At 37.1% G+C, this 24,152-nt stretch overlaps 1 protein-coding gene across 21 annotated transcripts in view; it reads left to right on the top strand.

Annotated features, from left to right (window-relative positions):
* Positions 1-24,152, top strand: part of NRXN1 (neurexin 1) — a 1,163,035-nt gene that overhangs the window by 505,696 nt on the left and 633,187 nt on the right. For 12 of the 21 annotated variants that reach the window (XM_049784303.1, XM_049784307.1, XM_049784314.1 and 9 more), the window contains 3 exons: positions 4,013-4,396; positions 14,241-14,444; positions 17,127-17,153. In XM_049784303.1, the coding sequence (XP_049640260.1) occupies positions 4,013-4,396; positions 14,241-14,444; positions 17,127-17,153 (615 nt within the window). The remainder of the gene's footprint in view (positions 1-4,012; positions 4,397-14,240; positions 14,445-17,126; positions 17,154-24,152) is intronic. The other 9 variants (XM_049784319.1, XM_049784318.1, XM_049784329.1 and 6 more) reach the window with 1 other exon arrangement.

Below are 24,152 nucleotides of genomic sequence, written 5' to 3'. Positions count from 1 at the left end.
CCCCAAACCCTAGTGGTTTCCAACTTTTGGTAACAACATCCACTTGGTCCTAAAATATTCTCTTTTCTTTCTTTCTTTTTTGTGAGGGGGATAGGTCACATCCAATAGCAGTCAGGGGTTACTCCTGATTCTGCATTCAAGAATTACTTTTGTTGGTGCTATGGGATGCCGAGGATTGAACCTATGTCTATCTTGTGCATAGAAAATGCTCTACCAGCTGTACTATTGCTCTAGCCTCTGAAATATTCTCAATGGTTGCCATCCACTATTAGTATTAATAAAATTACATAATACAGAGAAGATATTGCTTTCCTTAATGATAGTAGAATTTATAATTTGTTTCCTCTGAAGATTTTGTTTCCCATGATCCATTTTTTTCTCTTTCTGTACATGTCTGTGCTTTTTGATGTTCATTGGTCCACATGAAAAAGTTATTTTTATTAATATTATATTTATTTAAACATATGATTACAAACATAAATGTATTTGGGTTTCAGTCATAAAAAGAACATTCCCCCCCTTCACCAGTGCAACATTCCCACCACCAATGTCCCTATCTTCCTCCTCCTCCACAGGCATTCTATTTCTCTCACTCATTGCCATTGTCATAATAGTTGTTAGTGTAATTATTTCTCTAACTTCACTCACCAATCTTTGTTGTGAGCTTCATATTATGAGCCGGTTTTTGTGGACCTCATCTCCGTCTTTTATTTTTCTTAAAACCCATAGATGAGAGAGACTATTCTGTAGCTCTTTCTCCCTCTGGCTTATTTTACTCAGCATACCAGTTGAAAACAAGTCATGATCATAAAACTAGCCTCAACACAAAGTTGGCATTAACATATTTCTTTGGTCACATAAAATATATTCAAAAAAGAAATCAGTGATGAATTTTCTTTGAAAATATTCCTCGAAGTAGTCACGGACACATCACAGATAAAATGAAGAGAATCCATCACTCCATTTCTCTGGGAAGATTTGTAGGGTTTTTTCCAGGGAGTGAAGCAAACTGTGGCAGCCAGGTAGAGCTCAGAGTTGTGGAAACTAGAGTTGATTCACAGAACAAGCCCCCCCCCCAATGCTTTTCTCTCAATAGTCCACCAAGCATCCTTAGTTCCACTATATAGTACTAGAAAGGACAGTACAATTTCCCCTCATGTTCCCTGACCCTTTGAGCTAAATAAAGTTTATTCATAAGGAAAATAGAATTTAAAGGAGAAAAATTATAGTTGAAAACAAAAATTCCACCTTTGTCAATCTTGACCTTGGTCATTGTTCTGTGTTTCCTGATATCTGTCTCTCAGTATTGTTTAGTCTTTTCTATGTGTCCTTGAACTAGTGGTAAATAGAAGATGTTATCCCTCCTTTTTTTTTAACCAAGTCACTATTTTCACTGTGTACAATACTTTGCTTCTTATATGTGCTATCCTTTAAGACTATCTTCTTTTTATTTTTTTTGTCATTCTCATTCTCATGATTTTTATGACCATATTTGCTTTGGCAGATCTGTTAGTTCACTTTCCAGGGCCTTTTTGGGCATCTAAAAGTGCATGTTATAAAATTCCTTTTAAAAGAGAGACTTGTCTCCATTTTCTCTCAAAATTTTATATTTCATTCCCCCCAGGTGACATCTAGTATATTTTTAAGTGGGATTTTATGGCCCCTATATGTTGCTAAAGGAGTTTCCTTCTAGAGACTACTGGCACAAATGTGAACAGTCAAAAATGAGTACTTTGTCCTTTTCTCTTTTTGCTGCCACTCTGAAAATTTCTACTATATTCTTCTCTCTTTGTTCAAAAGCCAAAATAACAATGTCTTTGAGTCTGTCTCCCCAGGGAGCTCTTTCTATTTCTTCCTGTTGTAATCCATGGTGAGTTAAATATGCTTTTAATGATGTGGCCTTCTGAGCATGCTCTATGTCTTCTGTGTCCTTCTCTTGATCCAATTGTTGGGATCTGAGATGCTCTTGTGCAATCTGACACCCTAACTTAGTTGATTTTCCCTTTATCATTGGCCATGCAGTTACTTGAATGAAATACATCTTCGTAGAAACCTTGTTTCCTTACTCTTTCTGTATCACCTCTGTGTAGTATTTTCTGTCTTTGGGCCCCACATATATCTGTAAAGATTCTATAAAAGTGATTGACTAGTACCAAGCTTTTGTTTGGAGTGGGTCAGGAGACATCCAAACATCACTCAGAAGGTCTGGAGATCCATCCCAGCAGTTCCCCACACTTGTCCTCTCAGTGTGATGCACTCCAAATCGAGTCTTTCTATTAGGGGATCCATGGCTTTGCCTAGTGATATCTGGGGCTCAGGTACCACATGTAACATGCAACTTCATTGATTGATTTAGGGGGCCGGAGTGATGGCACAGAGGTAGGGCATTTGCCTTGCATGCTACCAATCGGGACAAACCTGGGTTCAATATCTGGCATCTCATATGGTCCTCTGAGCCTGTTAGGAGCAATTTCTAAGCACACAGAGCCAGGAATAACCTCTGAGCACCACTGAATGTGGCCCCAAAACAAAAACAATTTAATTTATTAAACCCATAGTTTACATTATTTTCATAATATAATTTTTTCCCAACAGTTACAAAGATGTTCATGATTGAGTTTCACTTATACAATGTTCAACATCCTGCACCAGTGCAAATTTCTCACCAACATTGTCCACAGTTTCTCTCCCAGCCTTGCCCCTGCCCCTCCCCTGCCTACTAACCCCTATTTTAACTATAAAATGTCTTTGGTCTCAGGGGTTTCATAATACCTGTCCTCTTTCAAGAATCTTTCTTTTCTTCCTGTTATTTAGACTACTTAATCTGTTATAATTTAGAAGTGGGTCCATGGGGATGGCCTTTTTAGGCACATTTGTGCAGTTTACAGTGATCTTTCTGAAGGAGATAAATTGGGGAAACTGTGAGTAATGTGGTACTATGAGATATCGTAATCAAAATTTGCTTTCTATCTTTCATTTTTCTTCTTTTAATGGATCACACAAATATTTCTCCCATGTGATATTCCAGTAATGTCATTTGAAAACCCATTTTTAGTGTTTTACTCAGGCCCATAGTACCTGTATAAATTTAATGAATAGAACTATTTTTCTTACATTGATATAGGGAGAAAAAACACTTTTTGCTATATATAAGTAACCAGTTTGATTTTTTAAATCAACAACACAATTGACTTGGTTCTTATGATCAATTAATAATACAAAACATTGACTTAATCTTATGAAAAAGCCACTTCACTGGTATCACTTTATTTAAGACATAGAGCAAGTAGATGAAGTAGATCATATTCCCAGTAATTGGTGAATAAAAGAGACCAGAAGTCAATGAACAAAATCAAAGAGCTAAGCATGAGTAAGTCAGGTTTTGACCAAGGTAATGTGACAGCATGTTGAGTTGAGTAAAGGAATTATTTCAATTTAAGATTGAGACAAACAGCCTTTTCTTTGTTTGTTGATATATATACTATCTGAAAATTAATAACCAGGTAGATTTTTTTTCTGAGCATGGTATAGAATGTGTTATTTTTATCTCTCTTTTATTCTGTACTGATCCATTTGAAATACATATTTTGTTTTCCTTCCTCTTTCCTTCCCTCCTTCCTTCTATTTTCCTTCAATTCTTCCTTCCTTCTTCCCTTTCTTTCTTCCTGCCTGCCTTCCTTCCTTCTATTCTTCCTTCCTGTCTGCCTGTCTTCCACTTTTCCTTGTTTCTATTGACAATTGGTTTTAAAAAATTAGTTATCCATGTTGTTTTTATCATCTCCAAATCAATTAGAACCATTTTATTCATCTACATTATTTCTAAAAATACTCTAATTCCAGAGATTTCTAGTAAATCCTCTGGAAAGTAGAAGACACCAAAAATGGGGGAGGGGGGGCTGCCTCTTAAAAATCTGTCCTGAATGAATTCACATCAACGTAAATGGAAGAAAGAAGGTGCACTGGCTTCATTCTGCACCATGTAACCACCTGTGTTCTCGTCTTTGTGCCTCAGGTACCATTTCTGTCAATACCCTGCGTACCCCCTACACTGCTCCTGGGGAGAGTGAGATCTTGGACCTGGACGATGAGCTGTACCTGGGAGGGCTGCCAGAGAACAAAGCCGGCCTTGTCTTCCCCACTGAAGTGTGGACTGCGCTGCTCAACTATGGCTATGTGGGCTGCATCCGGGATTTGTTCATTGATGGTCAGAGCAAAGATATTCGGCAAATGGCTGAAGTCCAGAGCACTGCTGGGGTGAAGCCATCGTGTTCAAGGGAGACCGCAAAGCCGTGCCTTAGCAACCCATGCAAAAACAATGGCATGTGCAGGGATGGGTGGAATAGATATGTCTGCGATTGTTCTGGAACAGGCTACCTTGGCCGGTCCTGTGAGAGAGGTAAGATTCCTAGAGCCTGACATCTGACTCACCTCTGATGAAAAGAGTGCCAATTGTTGACCTCAGGTCTTATGTTGACCATTAAGCCAAGTACCAGGATGTAGATCTGCTTCCCTGGGTTTAATTCCTGCAACCCCACTTGACCTGGTGTATGCTGAATGAGGCATCAATGATTCTGAAAGGATTTGATTCTGGGAAGAGGCAACTCTCTGTGTACCACAGGAGTGACCAGCGGGTCTATTTATATCATTCAAGAGACCATTGTGCATAATGGATGATCATTGCTATCTCTTTTTTGCCCAGTTGTTAATTTTAGGACATAAGAAAGTAGATATGAATTAATCATATTTTTCTGCTCAGGGGGTGTGAATATCTATGCCAAGAAATTAGCAGTTGGGGGCTAGAGTGATAGTACAGTGAGTAGGTAGGGCATTTTATTTTCCTTGAACATGGCTGACCCAGGTTTGATTCCTGACATCCCATAGGTTCCCCTGACCCAACCAGAAGTGATTTCTGAGCCCAGAGCCAGAAGTAATCCATGTGCATCACTAGATATGACCCCAAAATAAACAAAACAAAACAAATTAGCATTTGGAACAAGCCAAGTTCTGACACTTAAGAAACTCATTGCTGGAGACATAAGAGAATAGACTCATTATTCATTTCACTGAAGTCAGTGTCCCAAGTAGGCAAATAATAGTCTCTCTGAAAATGATTTAAAATCAGCTATTACACCTTTTTTTCAGAACATTTACCTAATTTCAGAGACTTTCTCTTGCCCAGAAACAAAATGTATCACAGAATATCCATTGGCCCAATTGGATATTCAAATTTAATGTTTCTAGCAAAGCCCTGAGCCATTGCTCTTTGGCTTTTCTAAAAGGAAAAGGCCAGGCTGTTTTTCCCTCATTTTCTCTTCAATTTGAAGAAGAAAGGGTTAAAGAGACCGAGGTGAACTACCAGTCCTCTTCCCTGGCAGACAGACTAGGGACAAGATGGCAGCGAGCTTAGTCTGAATGCGTCCTTCCACTGACCTGAGACTTCCAGATAAATGTTTGAGTCACTCCAGCACTGCCGCTCATTTACAACAATGAAACAAAAAATCAATATGAGAATCTATTGGCGGCTCATTCCATTGTCCTCTCAGGCTCCAGAGATCTGTGCACTATTAGGTATTTAGCCTAAAAGCAGCTGGCATCTCTTCTTTTTAAGTCAGGCTCATTTATCCATGTTTTTCTTCTGTGTTTGAAGTATTTTAATTCCCTTTGAAGCTTCCAGCCGAAAAAGTCAGTTTTTTTTCTCCCAAAATCCAAATTTAAAATAGGACTTTGATTTTATTTCAGTGAGTCGGTGCATCAGCTTCCTACTTCTCCTGTTAGCATAAATTGAATAAGGAGTAAAGGATTTTCAAATTATTTATAAAAGTGTTCTCAGTGGCCTATGTCTACATGTAAGTAGATCAAAAGATGTAGATGTGTTGTTGAAGAATAAAATTGATTTGAGAAGTGATTGCCTTTCTTGAAAAATGCATTCAGTGTGAGGGCCAGAGTGATAGCACAGCACTTAGGGCATTTGCCTTGCATGCAGCCAGCCCAAATTTAATCCCAAGCAACCCATATGGTCCCCCAAGCACTGCCAAGAGTGATTCCTGAGCTCCAAGCCAGAGATAACTCCTGAGTTCTGCCAAGTGTGGCCCCCAAACAACAAAAAAATAATGACATCAACAGCAACTATAATAATTAAATGGTAGCATCTTGTCAAGCAAATTGAAAGTTCCTATCTTGGGGCCGGGTGGTGGCGCTGGAGGTAAGGTGCCTGCTTGCCTGCGCTAGCCTAGGATGGACCGCGGTTCGATCCCCCGGCGTCCCATATGGTCCCCCAAGCCAGGAGCGACTTCTGAGCGCATAGCCAGGAGTAACCCCTGAGCGTCAAATGGGTGTGGCCCAAAAACCAAAAAAAAAAAAAAAAAAAACCCGAAAGTTTCTATCTTGACTTGCCCAAAGGGAAGATTTGTATACTCAGAAGGATTGGAGGAAAATTATTAGAAAAAGGGGAAGAAACAAGGATGATTTAGGCATGCTGCTTCTCTTCGGTGGAAGGGTAGGTTCTGAGTAGGTTACTGAGTTAGTTAGTTACTGAGTTAGTTAGTAGGTTACTCACTTAGTTTGATCTAAAAGCATCAGCTAATTTAGCTAAATGTACATTTTGGGGGAAATGTTGGGACTTCAAGTAAGTTAGATATAAAGTTTTGATGAGGCCTGGCAAGAAAGGCAGTTTTTTTTTCCTTTCTTCATTTTTATCTTTATCTCTATTTTTACATTTCCTTCTGGGGCCTGTATTTTACATTTTGAACAGTATTTTGAGTACATAGACTTTTATTCTCCTGGCACCCAATATCATTTTCTGAAAATTGTTACTTGAAGCAAACCATATCCGTGTCATTTTATTTGCAAGGTATATTCTCCATAACATTTCTCTTTCCACTGCACCTTCTAATTTCATTTTATTTGTTTCACATAGTTTAGCTTTTAGAAATGGCTAAAAGGGACACATATCACCACCAAGAGTAAAATGACCAAGCTCTTAGGATATTTTATGGTGAGACAAAGAGAGAACAAATCTGGATGATTTAAGATTTTGTTTACATTTTAATCACTCAGAGAGCTGCCAGTTACTCCGAAGCCCTTGAAATAATAGCAAAACTGTCAGAGGAATTATAATCCCTCTTTTAAATATGCATGCTGTACCACCCTGTGGCAATATTTTGCTACTGCATATAGTAGAAACAAAAATAGAAATGACAGAGCTTCCTGAGCCAGAATGAGAGATTGTATTGTTTATATTTTTGCAATAATTCAGAGTCCTACAGATGCAGAATTGCTGATGAGAATTGAAAAGCAAACTTTATCATTGTGATTTTCAGGCATTTTGCTTGGACAGGTGGCTGAGAACTTTGTTCAGAGTTCTTCAACCAGGTGCATTGTGTGGAGAAATGGTTGCTTTGTTTGGTCTCTAGCTATTAGCCAGAGGGATCCTGAGAAATCTTTGCTTTTCAGTATGAATTTTCCTGCACACATTAAAACATCTCCTGAGAATTAGGGCATGAAGGATGCTTGTCATGCCTGCTCCCCAATTTCAAGCTCCTATGTGATAATTCAGACAAGCCAAATCCAACCCAAACATGGAGGGGACAGGAGTTGTTGGTTCATTTTGTTTTCTTTGTTGTTGGTGACAATGGTAGTGGTGGTGGTGGTGGTGATGGTGGTGGTGGTGGTGGTGGTATTTGGTCCACATCCAGTTGCAATCAGAGGTTACTCCTGGCTCTGTGATCAGAAATCCTTCCTGGCAGGCTCAAGGAACCATATGGGATGCTGGGCACTGAACCTGATCAGCCAAGTGCAAGGCAAACACCTACTCGCTGTGCTATCACTCTGACCCCATGCCTGGGTTTTACTGAAAGAGTTTTACTCAAAGATTAGAAGGCAGAGAGATGGTATGGAGTTTCTTTGTTTTCACTGCATGTGGCCCATCTTTGTTCAGTACCCAGCACACATATGGCCTTTGAACATTGCTAGGAATTATCTTTTCAGCATAGAAGTTGGAGTAAGCCCTGAGTAGGTGTCATTACTCCCTGAAACTGTTGATCACCTCAGTTAACTGTTAAGTCTGGAAATTGTAAGAGTAAATGTATCTTAAAAGTGTCCATCTTTAATTATTGATCGATAAATGATAAAGTACTGGTAGAAATACTTAAACTAATTCAAATCCATGCCCCAATTTTTGAACAATGCAGAATGGAAATCAGATTATCAGAAATGGTTATTCATCCCAAATAAGCAAAGGAGTTTATAACAAAATGAATATTTACTGCTTGCTCTAAACAGGAAAACAGTCTGTTGTTTTATGCAGATCAACTCCATGATTGAAAATAGTAAAACTATAAAATTCAATTGACAATAAATTAAACTGACCACATTGCCTCTTTTGTTTTAAATAAGACTTAAGAATTTTCAGACTTGGGACCGGAGAAATAGCACATCTGTGGGCATCTGCTTGGCATGCTGCTGACCTGGAAGGGACCTGGTTCGATTCTCCGACATTCCATATGGTCCCCCTAATCTGCCAGGGCAATTTCTGAGTGCAGATCCAGGATTAACCCCTGAGCACTGCTGGGTCAGGTCCAAGAACTTGTCAATCAATCATTCAATAAATAAAGTTTAAAAATGTTTTTCAGACTGGGTTATAGAGAAACTGTCTTGTCTGATATAGCCATACGATACATAATTCTTATATTCTAGCTAGTATTTATAGAATGAGGGGTGGTTATGCATTTCCTTGTTTGTTCAAACTCTCCAGACTGAAGGCACAGATGTCAGACCAATATTATTTGGCTTCTTGTCTATTTTTGTCTCTGATTACAATATATAACTGCCTTTTGGCAAAAGCCAGCACAGGTGTAAGACTTCAGACTGCAAGAAGGACTAATACAGAAGAGCAGATTTACCAATTTTAGGGGGTCTGACAGGAGGAAGGAAATGGACTAGACACAATAGAAACTTTTTCCCTCACTGGAAACATTGTCTGGCAATTAGTCTTTGAAAGGGCTCTTTCTGCTCTAAGTGACAAAATAATTTCACTAATGTTAGGGACCACTGCCAAATAGCATAACCTTCAAATGTCAGGATGCTGTGTACCATGGTGTTGGCAACTCTAGACTACAACCTTGTGCATTTTCCATTTCTTGTCTAATTAGACATTAATTCTAATTAGGGGAAATCATTTAGGCATTCATTTCTCATTTATCTACAAGTAATTTTCACATTGAGATGATTTAAAATGGCACTTAGGGGTACTCAAATTTTATGACACTACTGTGTTATTTCTTCTCTGTGGCTTTTAGGGGGTATGTTAAAGGTCATTGATCCTGACAATTTTTCAATTTTGGATTGTATTTCAGACCATATTTACGATTCATTTGTCAGTCATGCATGTTTCTCAAAAGATGTTTTCCCTATTTAATTTACAATTAAGCTACATTTCACAGATTAATTGAGATCATTTTGATAGCATGATTTGGATGACATAGAGAAAATGGGGTTGCAAATTAAATGAATGGAAGGAAAATTTTAACATCTTTGTCCTCTTTTCTCTATGATCCTAATGTCATGGAACAAGCGAATGATGTTTAAACTTTTGCTTAGATTCAGATACCTGTTCTGTAGAGGAGGACGATACTTCAAAAAGTTCTTGTATATTATGCAGATCCATTATATGTCTTTAAAAAAGGATTATTTTGTCAATTTTTAAAAATGGCCAAGCTATGACGCCCTATTTTGGTTAATTATCCCTTTTCTAGGTGAACATTTTTATGCCATAATTATTACTTTTAAACTAATGTTTTGGAAAACAGGTGCTTTTGTTTCTAGTGTTAGACTCCACCTAACCATTGGCAAGATACTGGACTTTATTTATTTATTTATTTATTTAGGCCAGGTTGAAATATTTATTTGAAAAACTTGAAAACACATATGCAGTGTATTATACAAAGAAAGGTCTCAACACCAGGGTTAAGTGCCTGGGGATTATAGGGGGTCCAGAGAGCCAGTGGCTACCCCAGCCATTAGGGGAAGGATTCACATGGAAATCTGTTGAAGGGGGGGTTAAAAAGAGGAGAGAAACTGAGACCCCCTGCCCAAATCCTAGCACCTGGTATTTTTGTAAGTGAAAGCCCCTTTGAACTTTCACCCAGGCATCTCTGAACTCCTCAGTCCCTGTTAGTGTTATCTGCTGCTTTTAGGGCTGCAGACCTGAGGTAGTTGAGGGATCACCTGACCACCTTGTCTAGAAATGCCCCTTTCGTGGAAATGCAAGGCAGAACTGAGCTGGGCTGGTATGTGCTAAAACAGCCTGTATGCATTCCGCAGGGGGCTCATGCATGGATCACCACCGGTTTTCAGGGAGTGCTGTGAATGTACCCCCAGTGCCAACTGGAAAGCTGCTTCTTCTGGGGAAGGCCCAAGCACACCAGCCCGGTGCAGGAGCTGGGGTTCCTGATGCAAAGTTGAGTCACTAGCTCATGTCAGATACTTACAGGGGAGGTGGCTCTGAACTAGGTTTCGGTGGTGGAGGGCACCTAGTGAAACAAAATTCAGGTGCTTGCCTTGCATATGGACAACCAAATTCCATCCCTATCACCCCAAATATTCTGCTGAACCCCACCAAGTCTATCCTATGAGTGCAGAGCCAAAGAAGTAAACACCATCTGTGCACCAACCTATGTGACCTAAAAGATAAACAAACAAAAATAGGATGAATACATACTTAATTTCTTTAATGTGTGCAAGCTTGACATTCAAACTAAAATGACTATAGTGTATCTTAGCTATCGAGTGTCAACATTATTCAATTAAATATGTATTGAATGTTTTCTGTGTGCCTGACACTTTTTAAAGCACTCAGCAATTGGCAAAAAAATAAAAAATAAAATAAAATAATTGTGAAAGCTCAGCCTCTTCAGTTATTCCACTTTATCCCAAAGTGTGAAAATACATGATAATCTAAAAGCAAATAAGAAGGGTCAGAGCAATAGCACAGCAGGTAAGACACTTGCATTGCACACAGCAGACCCAGGTTTGATCTGGGTTTGACCATATGGTCCCTTAGGCTACCACAAGTGATTTCTCAACACAGAGCTGGGAGTAACCCCTGAGCACTATAGGGGCTAGCCTAATAAAATGAATCAAAACAAAACTAAACAAAGTGATGGCCTAAAAAGTGAACACACGGAGGAAGGTTGCATGCAGCACATCTTGGATGCATAAGTCCAGATTTAATCCCAGGTATCACATATGGCTTCCCAAGCATTGTCAGTGATCACACGCTGAGCACAGCACCACAGATGGACCCTACCCACTGCTAGGTGTAGACTATAAAACATAAAATGACAAAGAAATAGTAGCTGACGGAGGAAATAAAGAACTTATTGGAGTGATTCTCCCAATCTAACAAACAGAGGGGTTGAAAACTGAAAAGGAAGTGAAGCTGCCATATGAACATCTGGATTAAAATTTTTTTAATTTCAGAGGGAACTGCAAGTACAAATAACATGATAGGAGAGAAAATGGGTGTGTCTGGTGTATTCTAAATGAGGAGAGAGAAGCCTAATGTTGTAGCCAGAGAGATGGATTAGGTGTGGGTTATATAAAATCTCCTGGGTATAAAGAGTCTGAATATTATTCCAATTGCATTGGAAAACTTTGGGAAGAAGGGCATCATTTAGATAATGATATGACCATTTGAATTACATTAGAAGTTTAGGGACTGGAGATTTAGCATGTATGGTAATGAATGCAATTACAGAGTATGAAGCCAACCCAGGTTTGATCCTTGGCATCCCATATGGTCTCTAGAGCATTCTCACGAGTAATTCTTAATTGCAGAGCTAGGAGTAACACTTGAGCATTGGTTTTGTGACCCCAAACTAAAGAAAAAAAGTTGAGTTGATTTTGTTTGCTGTGTACAGAAAGGATACATAGAAATAAGATAAAAGATGAACCAGACATTTATTTTACTGTGGTGTGGATGGAGCAGAGACAAAGTAAAGACAAATGGCAGATCATGGCATTCAATGCAGCAAATGAATAAAAAAAGGACAGGAATAAACCATACATGATGGCATCAAGCCCTCAAGCTTTGCCAGTAAAACTGAGATTATTGAGTAGTAGGGAGGAGGCCTGGGGTTGGGCAGAGGAAGTGACTATATGTGACACTATATGTGACAAAGTGTCTTGGGCACTTTTATATGGTGGAGAAGATGTGGTGGCTTTGTTATATGCATTGACTTTACTGAAACCATGTTAATTTCTAGTATGAGAGAGAAAGAGAGAAAGACAGACAGATGGACTATTGAGATTTGATATAGTGTGGAAGAGGCAAAAGTAGAATCTGGTTTACATTATAGAAATAAAAAAGTCATTTAATCTGGAAAATAAATGAAATTGGAATTGAAGCACAGCAGATTTAACTGCTTTGTAAATAGATTGGACATGAGGGAAAGTAAGAAAAGAATGCTCTAGAATGCTAGAGATGATCTCGTTTAATGTGTTTATTTGAAGAGGTGAGGAGATGAACAAAGTGTGTAATAAAACACCAATATGGTTCAAATTGGAGATATCAAATGAACTGTAGATGATATTTGAAAACTGGAATTCAGAAATTACCAATCAGATACCAATAGTGGGATTGAGAAAATAAAGCTCGTGAGTTGGGCCATAGTCCTTCAGCAGAGAAATCGATTGAAAGAATAAGGGCACAGAGCATAAAGACCAGGGAATCTCAGTATTTGTATTTTCTAAGCTGTACTTGACTTGTCCGATGTTTCAAAAGCTACACTTGAGAATCACAACCTTAGAATACAGTCAACAATAAGTGCAGATGTGTAGGTTAATCACCTTGTCATGTGAATATCCAAGGTAGAATTTTCTAGTGTATTGGAATATCAGGTAATTTTTCATGTGTTCAATGCTATTCTAAGTTATAGAAACCAAAGCAAACTAATGACTCATACTTGTTTTAAGAATGTTCCACCACCATGTGGTATTAACATTAAAAGGTGGTGACTGTTTCTTAAAGCAATTTGATATTAACCTTTCTTTCTTGCTGTTTGCTTCTGGTGTAGAATGCAATATTAAATACCTTCCTTAGGGCATAAAAAATCCACTTTAATCCAGTTTCTTAGATCCACACAGATTCTTTGCTTTCAACAACATCTTTATTTAATATTACCAGGGCATAAAGTTTGAATCACTATTGATATTTTTACTATTTCAAGGAAACAGGATACAGCTTACAGATAATGTTTGAAACTACTCCTTTCCTGTAAATAACCTTTAAATTCAATTATAGTTTTTATCTTGGAAAAATATCAATTAATAAGCATACATATTAAACAAAATAAATTAGAAGAGTAACCCCTTGTTCAGTCATTTTGAATTCTAACATCAGTTTGGGGAAAGTGTTGACCTGATTTCTGTACTTGTCAAACGTATTTTTTATTTTAAGTTATACTTAGCAGTTTTAAAAGAAATAACAGTAGTATTTTATAGAATCAAGTGATTTAGTCAAGTGAAAGAGCACAGAGATTCTCTTGTAGCACAATCTAATTTCATATGTGAAACATTTCAGGCAACAGTGAATTTCAAAACTAGTCACTGGCCTTCCCACGTTTATGCATTAAGCAGTGACTTTCAATTCAAACCTTGATTTGTACATTGGGGGTCACAAAATACTATTTCTGTGACATAGACATAGATAGTATAGATATCACAATAATTTGTAATAATTAATAATTCAACATGGTAGATGCAGTAGCTAGAAAGTGCAATCAAGACAAAGGAGAACCAGTAGAAAAGACAGCTGGTTCTCTTGTTTGGATTTGTTTTTTATTTTTGTTTGTTTATTTGTTTGTTTGTATTTTGGTTTATGGGCCACACCGGCAGTGCTCAAAGATTATTCCTGGCTTTGCACTTAGGAGTCATTGCTAGCAGTGCTGGGGAGAACATACAGATGCTGGAGATCGAACTGGGTCAGAAATGTGCAAGGTAAACTCCCTAGCAGGTGTGCAATCGCTGAGACCCCACAGTTAGCTTCCATTGCCTACTATTCTTGAGTAGGTCCTTTCCCAACAATATGTTGGACCCTAATTTTTCTTTACAGCTTGAACAGAGAAATTGGGCAAAATGAATGAAGACAAACTAGGTTGTAAATTTGTCCTCACTCAATTGCTTTTCAGCATATCCAAGGATGCCACTGATCCCAACTCTTCTTCTCTGTTTCCCATGTATAGAAGCAACAGTTCTGAGCTATGATGGGAGCATGTTCATGAAGATCCAGCTCCCGGTGGTGATGCATACCGAGGCTGAAGATGTGTCCTTGCGCTTCCGTTCCCAGCGTGCATATGGCATCCTTATGGCCACCACCTCCAGGGACTCGGCCGACACCCTCCGGCTGGAGCTGGATGCTGGGCGTGTCAAACTGACGGTCAACCTAGGTAACCAATAGCTCACCTTCCCCCGTTGGACTAACACCGTTCACTTTTTGTTCGATTTTGCCTGCAGACATTGATCAAGTAGCCTGTTTGCCATGGAAATTTAAAACATTTCATAGTCTCATTTCCACCCTGTAACTTCGCTTAGGTTCTGTTGAGCATCTTTTTAAAAAAAAATTTTGTTGTTGTTTTTGTTGTTGTTGTGTTTATTTTCTTTACCATGACCTACTGTTTTGGGATTCCTACCACCGAGGACTCTTGAAAGGGAAGACCTGTGGATCAATAACATCAAACGAGAAAGAAATTTTATTAGACATGAAGATGCCTCAGGAAGAACTTGCTATTTTATTCGATGACATTCTGCTTGGTCATCATTGATGGAGCCTTTGTCCATCAAGAAAGATCCATCCAATTTTACTCAGAAGACCTATGAATAAAAGATCAAATTGTGATGTCTTGATCCAGATCAATGTGGTTTTTTTTTTTTTTTTTTTTTCCTTCTTGGACTTCTCCTTTGAATAGTCACTTTGGTGGTAGCTCATCTTTTTTTGTTTGGAAATACTGTGTGGTGATATTTTGCTATCAAACAGCAATCCACAACCCTTCAATGCCCAAAGTCTGCGGCCCTTAGCAAACAGCCATGAGAACACTAAAAACACAGGCTCTTCTACAGAAAAATAATGCTTTCCTGCTTGATTGTAGATGAGAAAGGTCATTACAGTCTAACCTTACCCAAACCGTATTGAGTAAGTGGTGACCAGGCTGAATGAAGATGAAATCTGGTTAGGACCCTAAAACCATATTTTAAGCAGCGTGCTTTCAATCCTATTCCAAACTGAACTTATTATCTGGGGGAAAAAATTAAGAAAAGATATTGCTACCTGATTTTAATGGGTGAATTAGAATAATCTTTAATTAACTCAATTGTTTCATCTATGAGAAAGTACTTGAAGTCATTTTTCTTTCTGAATTTGGCCTCTTACTTGTTCATTTAATTCTTCTCAGGCTATATATGCTCATATCAAATGAATAATGATATGTATTGTTCCAGATAAATTTAATATTATTATTAAGATTAATCCCATTAACTCAAAAAAGAGAAGAGCCAATTAATGAGGTTTTACTGTATTCTCTAAGAGTGAATACAACAAAATGGACACACACCAAAAAAATGAACAGGCAAAAAAAATAAGAAAGCAAAAACTTGAAGTTACACGAATTTCAATGAAAATAATATAAATAAACTGAGAAGATAAGGTAGTGTGGACAATCCATCAAACATTATCAAATTGTGCTGGGAAAAACTGAAACTCATAAGATATTTTGTAAGAAAAATAAATAAACTATGTCACTGGGAATTGCTAAAATCGCAGCCAACTACTCTAGTTAAATTAATTAAATCATACGGGAAATTTTTTTCAAGACTAGTAAGCAAACAGTGCTCATGTACTGTTCTGTTAGAGTTCCCTCTAGTGACAGAGATAAACTACTGCAAGCTAATCAAACTAGATTGCTTCAAGAGGATTCTATCCCAAGCAGAAACAATCTGGAATTTTCCAACAGCAAAGCATTCTGTGGAAAGAGTCGTGTAGGTGCTGGTCCTTGGCTGTTTGCACCCACTTTTCTGATGCGGTTGACGACACATGACAAACTCAGCTATATGGAAACAGAATCTAGGTTTCTATTTTTTTTTTATGTTCCCAAAGGCATTATTAATTATGGCAACTCAGATTAAAAAATAAATACTTTTTCCCCTTTATGTAAACACAAAACATTCCACATAAGCCTTTAAGGATGCCCTTGCCTACTTTGAGTTGTGATGACCCAGAGCACAGATTGCTGTTATTGGACAATCTGCTTTAATATAAGAAGCAAGAAGAAGAAACGAAAAATCAATAACAGTGTTAACCATGACACTTACTACAGAGATAACATTGTGAGCTGATGGAGAGATACAAGTTTGTGTGCTGCGAAGAATATCCTTAGCACTAGTTTCCAAAAGATGCCCATAGCTGTTTCTTCAACCCTATTCCCCAATTAATACAAACCAAGGCATCAGCCAACAACTGTGACTGGTTTTTTCCTTTTTCTTTTTCTTTTCATTCCTTTCTTTTTCTTTCTTTTTTGCCCATTCAAATACAAATTGACCAGAAAACACATTAGGATAAGTTGAGCCTAATTTCAGCTTGGCTTCCAATTTGACTCTCACCATCCTGAAGGGATTCTATTGGCCTTTGTGGGATATTAGAATTTTCAGGTTGGAGATGTCTGAGCCTAGTCTGAGCTGGCACAGTACCCCATGGTGACGGAGCACTTTTATTAATGCAAAAAACAACATGTTCTTTCACAGATGGGGAGAAAGTGGCAGTCAGTTTAAGCCCAGCATCTTTGACACTTCAGTATTCTTCACTGCACTTAGATTCGTCACCATGTAGCTTTGTTTGAACTGGCCATGAACAAATAAATAAATAAATAAATAAATAAATAAATAAATAAATTGTTTCTCATGCTGAAGTTTTCTAGCCATGAATCTGGGTTCTAGAAGTTCGTAAAGAATAAATGATATGAACTGGCCATATTTGCATGTGTCTGTCCCCGGAAGGGTGGACTGTGATTTTATTGGATGTCTGCAGCTGTTACTTTGAAGGATAAATTTTCATTTTTCATCTATTCTTCCCCATCTAGATTGTATCAGGATTAACTGTAATTCCAGTAAGTGCCTATTCAAAATTTTTAAAATGTTATTCCTCCATTATGATGTAAGCTAGACAAGAGCAAGACAAAGAGAGCAAGAGAAAGACACGTAGAAAAATGATGAATTTGCTTTTGAACTAGAGACCAGTCCATCATCTGGGGTGTAAAAATTCATTTTAAGACTTAACCAGCTGGAGTTTTCTTCCAAGTAAGAAAAAGGTGACAAATATTTCATAACAGAGCAGGGTGCACATTTGCAGTCCTTCATGTGTTCTAAGTGGGAGGTGCATTTTGGCAGAGTTTCAACTCTCTTCATGCCCCAGAAAGAGAAAATTCAAGAGTAGGATTGTTGTTCTTTTAATCTCAATTTGAATAAAGGGGAAAAATCTTGAAAGTTGCTTTTATTTTTCTAAATTCAACTAAAGTTTTACATAGCACTTGTCTTCTAGGGAGTTCTCTGCAGAAATACAAACCACTATTTGTCTAAAGAGTTTTCCCTACTTGTTTTAAACTATGACTGTGATGAATTTTTACATCCTAATCACATATATGCAAAAATAACCAAAAAGCCTTTTAATCTGTAACATGCATGCCTCATGATGAATTACACAAGATGCATGGACTGAGTTCAATTTGGTTGTAAACTACTGTACCAGAAAGGATAGGAGGACTGTGATTTTATTTTCTTAAATATTCATTTGTGAATCATTTTATTTCTTCTGTGAAATATTTAGGACCTTTTTTATTTCCAAGTTTTGCAGACCACATTAAGGAAATACCTCCAATGGTAACTAATGTCTTATTGATTTAATATTGTTCTAACAAGCTTCAAATACCTCATTCTCATAATCAGTAACAAAGTTGTCCTGTGCCCTAGTAAATACTGAATGTGAGTTGGTGAAGTCCAATGCCAACAGTATGGACTATATATCCAAATGATAGTAAATTCCCAAGGAACAAAATGCTGAACTTCAACTTAAAAAATTAAAAGCAAAACAAAACAAGCAAAAGAGAGGAAAAAATCAAGATATTTAAATATCTAAATATCTAAAGGTTTGAACCCTGTACTTCTTCAAACCAGACTTGTCTTTAAGTACTTTTTTGTTGTTGTTGGGGGGGGGGGCAGCATACCCAGTGACTCTCAGAAGTTACTCCTGACTCTGTGCTCAAAATTTACTCCTGGAAAATGACTGTAAAATTGTTCTGGTTCCTGTCTTTAAATATTCTTTTTGTTTGTTTGTTTTGTTTTTGGGCAACACCCAGTGATGCTCAGAGGTTATTCCTGGCTCTATGCTCAGAAATCACTCCTGGCTAAGGGATGTTGGGGGATCAAACCGAAGTCTGTCTTGGGTCATCTGTGTGCAAGGCAAAACCCTACCACTGCACCATCACTCCAGCCCCATTTAAATATTCTAATTTTAAATTCTAATTTTAATTCTAATTTTAAAAGTAACATAAAAGTGAGCCAGTTCTCCTCAATGACAATACATAAACAATGACTTATATATGTATATACTTTAATTTTCTTTGTGAGATACTTTTTTTTTTTTGGTGATATACCTTTCATCATTTAGTGTATATTATGAGATTCTGGATTCAAATAGTCTTTTTTTCTGGAAATTCCACAAAATAACTTTCTTTGAGGATAAGGGGTGTTCACTGGTTAATGAGGATTTTTTCTTCCATTTAAATAGTCTGTATTATAATTAATTTCTTGACAAAAAATTATTTTTGAGCTGTTAGTCAACATCTTGGAGAGGACTGCAAATACTTTATGTAAACAGCAGTCATAGGAAAGAATGATTAAGTACATGTTTCCATATTATTTTCCCTTTTGGGGAATAGTGGACCCATTAATTACCTCAGGTTTCATAATAAATACATGTTTTTTTATTATCAATCATGAGAAAAGGAAATTTTTCACATATCAAATAATACAAATATATCTCATTGAGATTTCTACCTAGAGTAAATTTTGTATACAAAATTTTATATACTGTATAATGAATATATCTCATTGATATTTCTACCTAGAGAAAATTTTGATTACAAACTTTTATATACTGTATAATACAGTATATATACTTTATATACATATATGTGTATATATATATATATATATACTTTTAGCTGAATCTTGGTATGTCTTGAGCTTTATTTATTTATTTATTTTTGGTTTTTGGGTCACATCCAGTGGCTCTCAGGGGTTACTCCAGACTCTGTGTTCAGAAATCACTCCTGGCAGGCACGGGGGAACATATGGGATGCTAGGTTTTGAACCATCTTCTGTGCTGTATTGGCCATGGGCAAATCAAATACCCCACTTCTGTGCTATCTCTCTGTTATCTCTCCAGGCCTTGTTTTGAGCTTTAAAAGAAGATTAACTTATGATATTATTCCCCAGTAAAACTTGATGAATTTACTCTTTTATTAAATCACAGCTTTGTATCACCATTTCTAACAATTTCACCATCCTGTTGTGAGATTATAAAATTCCTCAATAAATATTTTAAAATATCCGTGATAAATATATGAACTATATTCAAAAGACAATTCACATTGAGGATTTAATATTAAAACAGAAGTTATTTTGAATGCAACCTTTCCAAACTTTTTTAATACTTACCTAGAATTGCCAATAAGTTACTCACTTTCTTGTTCCTTCTACCTACCCTCTACCCCCAAAGCTCCCTGTTGAGGTTTAGAGCAAATGTAGAGAAAACACACAACATAAGGCTTGCCTATCTTTATTACTAAAGAATAGGGAGTGAGGGAGGAGGGAGAAAGGTGAGAACTCATGCATTCAGACCTGTGGCACACCATGAGAGATGACAAAGGAGATGCCTTTTCACTTTTTCTTGTGCCAGTAGTTGAGATGCAGCAGCAGAAATTTCCACCGACAGGCCAGGGAATGGCCTTTTGTTCAAGTTTCCTTTGAGATAGGGCACGTTTGAATTCAAGGATTATCTCTTTGATTCTTTGTCAGATGCTTTGTTGCCAACATCCTCCCCCCCGAAGTCAGAAGAGCTGTCAAGAATCTTGAAAAGGAAGAAGAGAGCCTCTTTTTACTGAAAAATCAAAAGCTTATTTTTATGTGTGCTGAGGGGGCCTTAACACACACACACACACACACACACACACAAACGCTCACACACTCACACACATACATGTCTTCTGCATAGTGATCATATCAGTATCCAAAGTTTTGTTTTGAACTTCAGATTATGAACAGAATATCTCTGCAAACAATTCCAGACAAATTCTTGGAGGGCTGTATTCACATATCATTGCAAAAATAGATCTGAATATGAATATAAAGATTTCTGACCTCAATCCAGGAAAAGGAACAGTTATATCGTCACATTACTATCCTTTTCCTTGTCTACTCCAATATTGAAAAGGACAGTCTCCCATCATAAAAGAAGTTCATATGGAAGTCACAAAAAGCTATCAGATTTGAATGAAAAAACTTCTCCCCAACAGAAAATATAGTTGAATATTTCAAAGTCGTAGCATTATGATAAAATCATTTATTTCCATAATTGAAAATAAAGAGTGTAGACACCTTTACAGAAGGACTATTATTAAGATAGACAGCAATAGACTGAGTCTTACTTTTGTAGTTACAGCATGAAGTGATTGTGTGAAGTGTTGACTATCTGGGTTATCTCTCTTATGCTGTGGAATTTTCTAGAATGGCATTTTTGGTAGAGTATGGAGAGGCTTCCCGTGCATGACACATTTGAATATGCCTTCTTTTGACTTGCACCTGTAGCTGAATGGTTTTCACAACACCTAGTTGGAACTACCAGGCTAAAGTCAATTGCAAACTTGAAGCCCATGAATTCTCCACAATTTACCCTAACCCTTAGGTTCTGTTTCCTTATAATTCTTTTCTGAAAACTTCAATTTTATACTGGGACTGTAAATAATCCCATTTTTTTCTTTTACCTAATACATTTAATGTAATCCTGGAAAACATCGTTGACTGGAGGCTGGAGTGGATAAAATCACCTTTGTATCATCACTTTATTATCAGAATGAAAAGATTGACTGGATATTAGGTATGGCCATTTTTATGCAGACACAAATAAAAAGCAATAACAGGGTGCAAAATGTCAACCAATGGCACTTAAGCCATATTAGATTGCTTTGATCACACTGCCGCTTAGCAATTCCTGAAAAAAACATGAGGAATTTACCCCAGCCAAGTTTTGTTAACATGAGGCAAATATTTAGTTCTGAGTAGCTGCCTGGTGCCTGGTGTTCTAGAGGCTTTTGGGTTGTATCTCCCCTCAATGGCAACCATGTAGTTGCATGCAATCCTTCATCCCTGATCTCATTCCTGGCGATGAATACAGTACATCCCCCTAGAGAAAGAATTTCTTAAAGGTTATTAATACAGAAATACTGACATTAGCAGCTTTGTCTTTAGTTACCATTTTTTTCTTTAGCTTAAAATTTGTTTGGAAGAATGAAAAAGAAAACAGTGCTTTATTCTTTGAAAATAGGTGAGAGGGCACTGCCTCATCACTAACCTTCTATGATTCCCTTAGGTGACACCAATCTGACCACACTAGCTTTGGGACCTATATTACTAGTAATTTTTGGAGCAAGTACAGGTATCCTCCCCCTGTATCTTTCTTCTTCCAGGAGGCCTGACAACTGAATATATTCCCATACAAGTAACAGTTTCAGTAATTTTGCTTTGAGTTTCTGGATAGCTTCATTTGCTTGATGCTGTCATCCCAATAGGAACAACCAATTTATTTTTATTTTATTTATATTTTTCATAGTTAAGATATTATTTTTTAAATAATATCTTTATTTAAGCATCATGATTACAAACATGTTTGTAGTTGGGTTTCAGTCATAAAAATAACACTCCCTTTCACCAGTGCAACTTTCCCACCACCATTGCCTCCATCTTTTTCCTCCCACTCCTGCCTGTTTTTGAGACAGGCATTCTACTTCTCTCACTCATTGCCATTGTCAGGATAGTTGTCAGTATATTTATTTCTCTAACTGAACTCATCACTCTTTATGATAAGCTTCATATAATTGGCTGGTCCTTCCAGCCCTAATCTCTACTGTTTCTGGGACGAACACCCAATTTAACAGAAAAAACAACAAACAAGAGGTTACTAACCCTTCTAGAATTTTATATATTCCTAACTTGATTGGAGATACAATAATTTTACAATGTGCTTGCTACTATACTTTTTAATTTTTTCTGCCTTTCTCCTTTCTTTTCTTTTCTTCTCTTCCATTTTATTATTTTTTCAAAACTTTAAGACCTGGAAATAAATGTACTATGATCGAATATATTAACCATATGATGATTTTTGTTAATAAAAAAAGAAAAATATTTAGAAAAGATAACAGGTAAGAGGAATTACATACAAAATATAAGGATTGCAGGTTTATGATAGAAAACCAGTAGCTACTGGTGTCACGTTCTCTAGGAGATTGGTTAAGGTTTGATTTCCAATGACCTTCCAGACAGGAAAGGCAGTTTCCATTCCCCTGTCCAATTAGATCAGAGTTCCAGGTCTAGAGATCCGCAGAAAATAATTCACAAAGTGAAAAGGTACAAGAATGGATCCAGGAAATCCAGTGCTCAAGCAAGAAATTCAAACCACAAAAGCTTTCTGCTCCTAAGATGGAGTGAAGCTCAGTGAAAGAAGACCGAAGAATAAGCCCCAGCCTTCCTCAGACCCTTGCTTCTATTGATAAGAATCAGGTGCCACCCGGAGGTGGGAGCAAAATACCAAGTAAGAAATAATTCAATGTATTATCACCAGTCACACCCTAAGGTGGGGTACAATAATTGATTAGGGTAGGATCAGTAACACAACATCTACATGAGACAAAGGAAATTAGTATTTGAAAATGAGTCTCTAGAAAATCAGCAAAATTTAGGATCAAATATAAGGAAACTCATTTCAATTTAAATTTATGTGAATTATTTTTTACAACGTGCATTTTCCTTGCATAATTAAATGACTATATTATTTGGATGAATCTCACATAAAACCATTCATGTGAGAACTGAGATTCAAGTTTTTCTCTTTGTCTTTCTGATTTGTATTTAGTTACCATGATTTTAAATATTGTTTAAAACTGTAAGTGTTTCAGGGCCAGAGAGATAGTACAATGGATAGAGCATTTGTCTCACACACTGCAGACACTATTATGATCTTCTGGACTGTAAAGTACCACCAGAAGTAGTCTCTAAGCACAGCTGGGTGGAACCTAAGAAGTGTGTCAGATACATAGTTCTCCAGCTTATCACACACCCCCACCAGCTCTCTCACCACCAATGTTTGAAGACTCTCACCATCCTACTTTAACCCCTCCAAAAATTATTTTTTACCTTAATTAATGGGCTTAGAGAGGTGGTACAGGAGTTCAGGCCCTAGGTTAACATGCAGCCACCTCCAGTTATATACTACCTACACAAAATGTCCCCTGAGCACATTTAGGAATAATCCTGTACACAAACCAGAAGTAAGCCTTCAGCACTGTAGGATGTAGCCCAATCCTTCCACCTCAAATTTATTACTATAGTTTGTGTTGTATGTCTATAATAATGGTAGCACAGGTTTTAATATGCATAGCTTTCAGGATCTCCCCACTGCCAAGTTGCCCAAGACCTTCCACAAGTGATCTTATGTTACATCCATTCCACCCTAAATTCTCTTTGATGGAACAAGTGAGTTGCCGGTTATATAAAGAAAATGCTCAAATACTTTCAAAGATTAATCATTTGTGCATATTAAAAATTTATTACTTTGAAATTAGCATCAATTATAAATTTATTCACCAAAGCATGATTGATTGATAGTACAATAGGCTGTGTTCCAAGTAATATAAAATGGATACATTTCATATATCAATCATTCAAATTTTCCCTGTAACAGAGATCTATCTAGGTAGAATCTATTTTTAAAAACCTATAATGTTTCTTAGGAACATTCTAAATTGTATATTCCAACCATTTCTGTGAAAGGAAAA

The sequence above is a fragment of the Suncus etruscus genome, chromosome 12 (genome assembly GCF_024139225.1).
Source record: "Suncus etruscus isolate mSunEtr1 chromosome 12, mSunEtr1.pri.cur, whole genome shotgun sequence".
NCBI classification, from domain to species: domain Eukaryota; kingdom Metazoa; phylum Chordata; class Mammalia; order Eulipotyphla; family Soricidae; genus Suncus; species Suncus etruscus.
The sequence above is the reverse complement of the archived record's forward strand: the minus strand, read 5'-3'. Positions and strand labels throughout refer to the sequence as shown.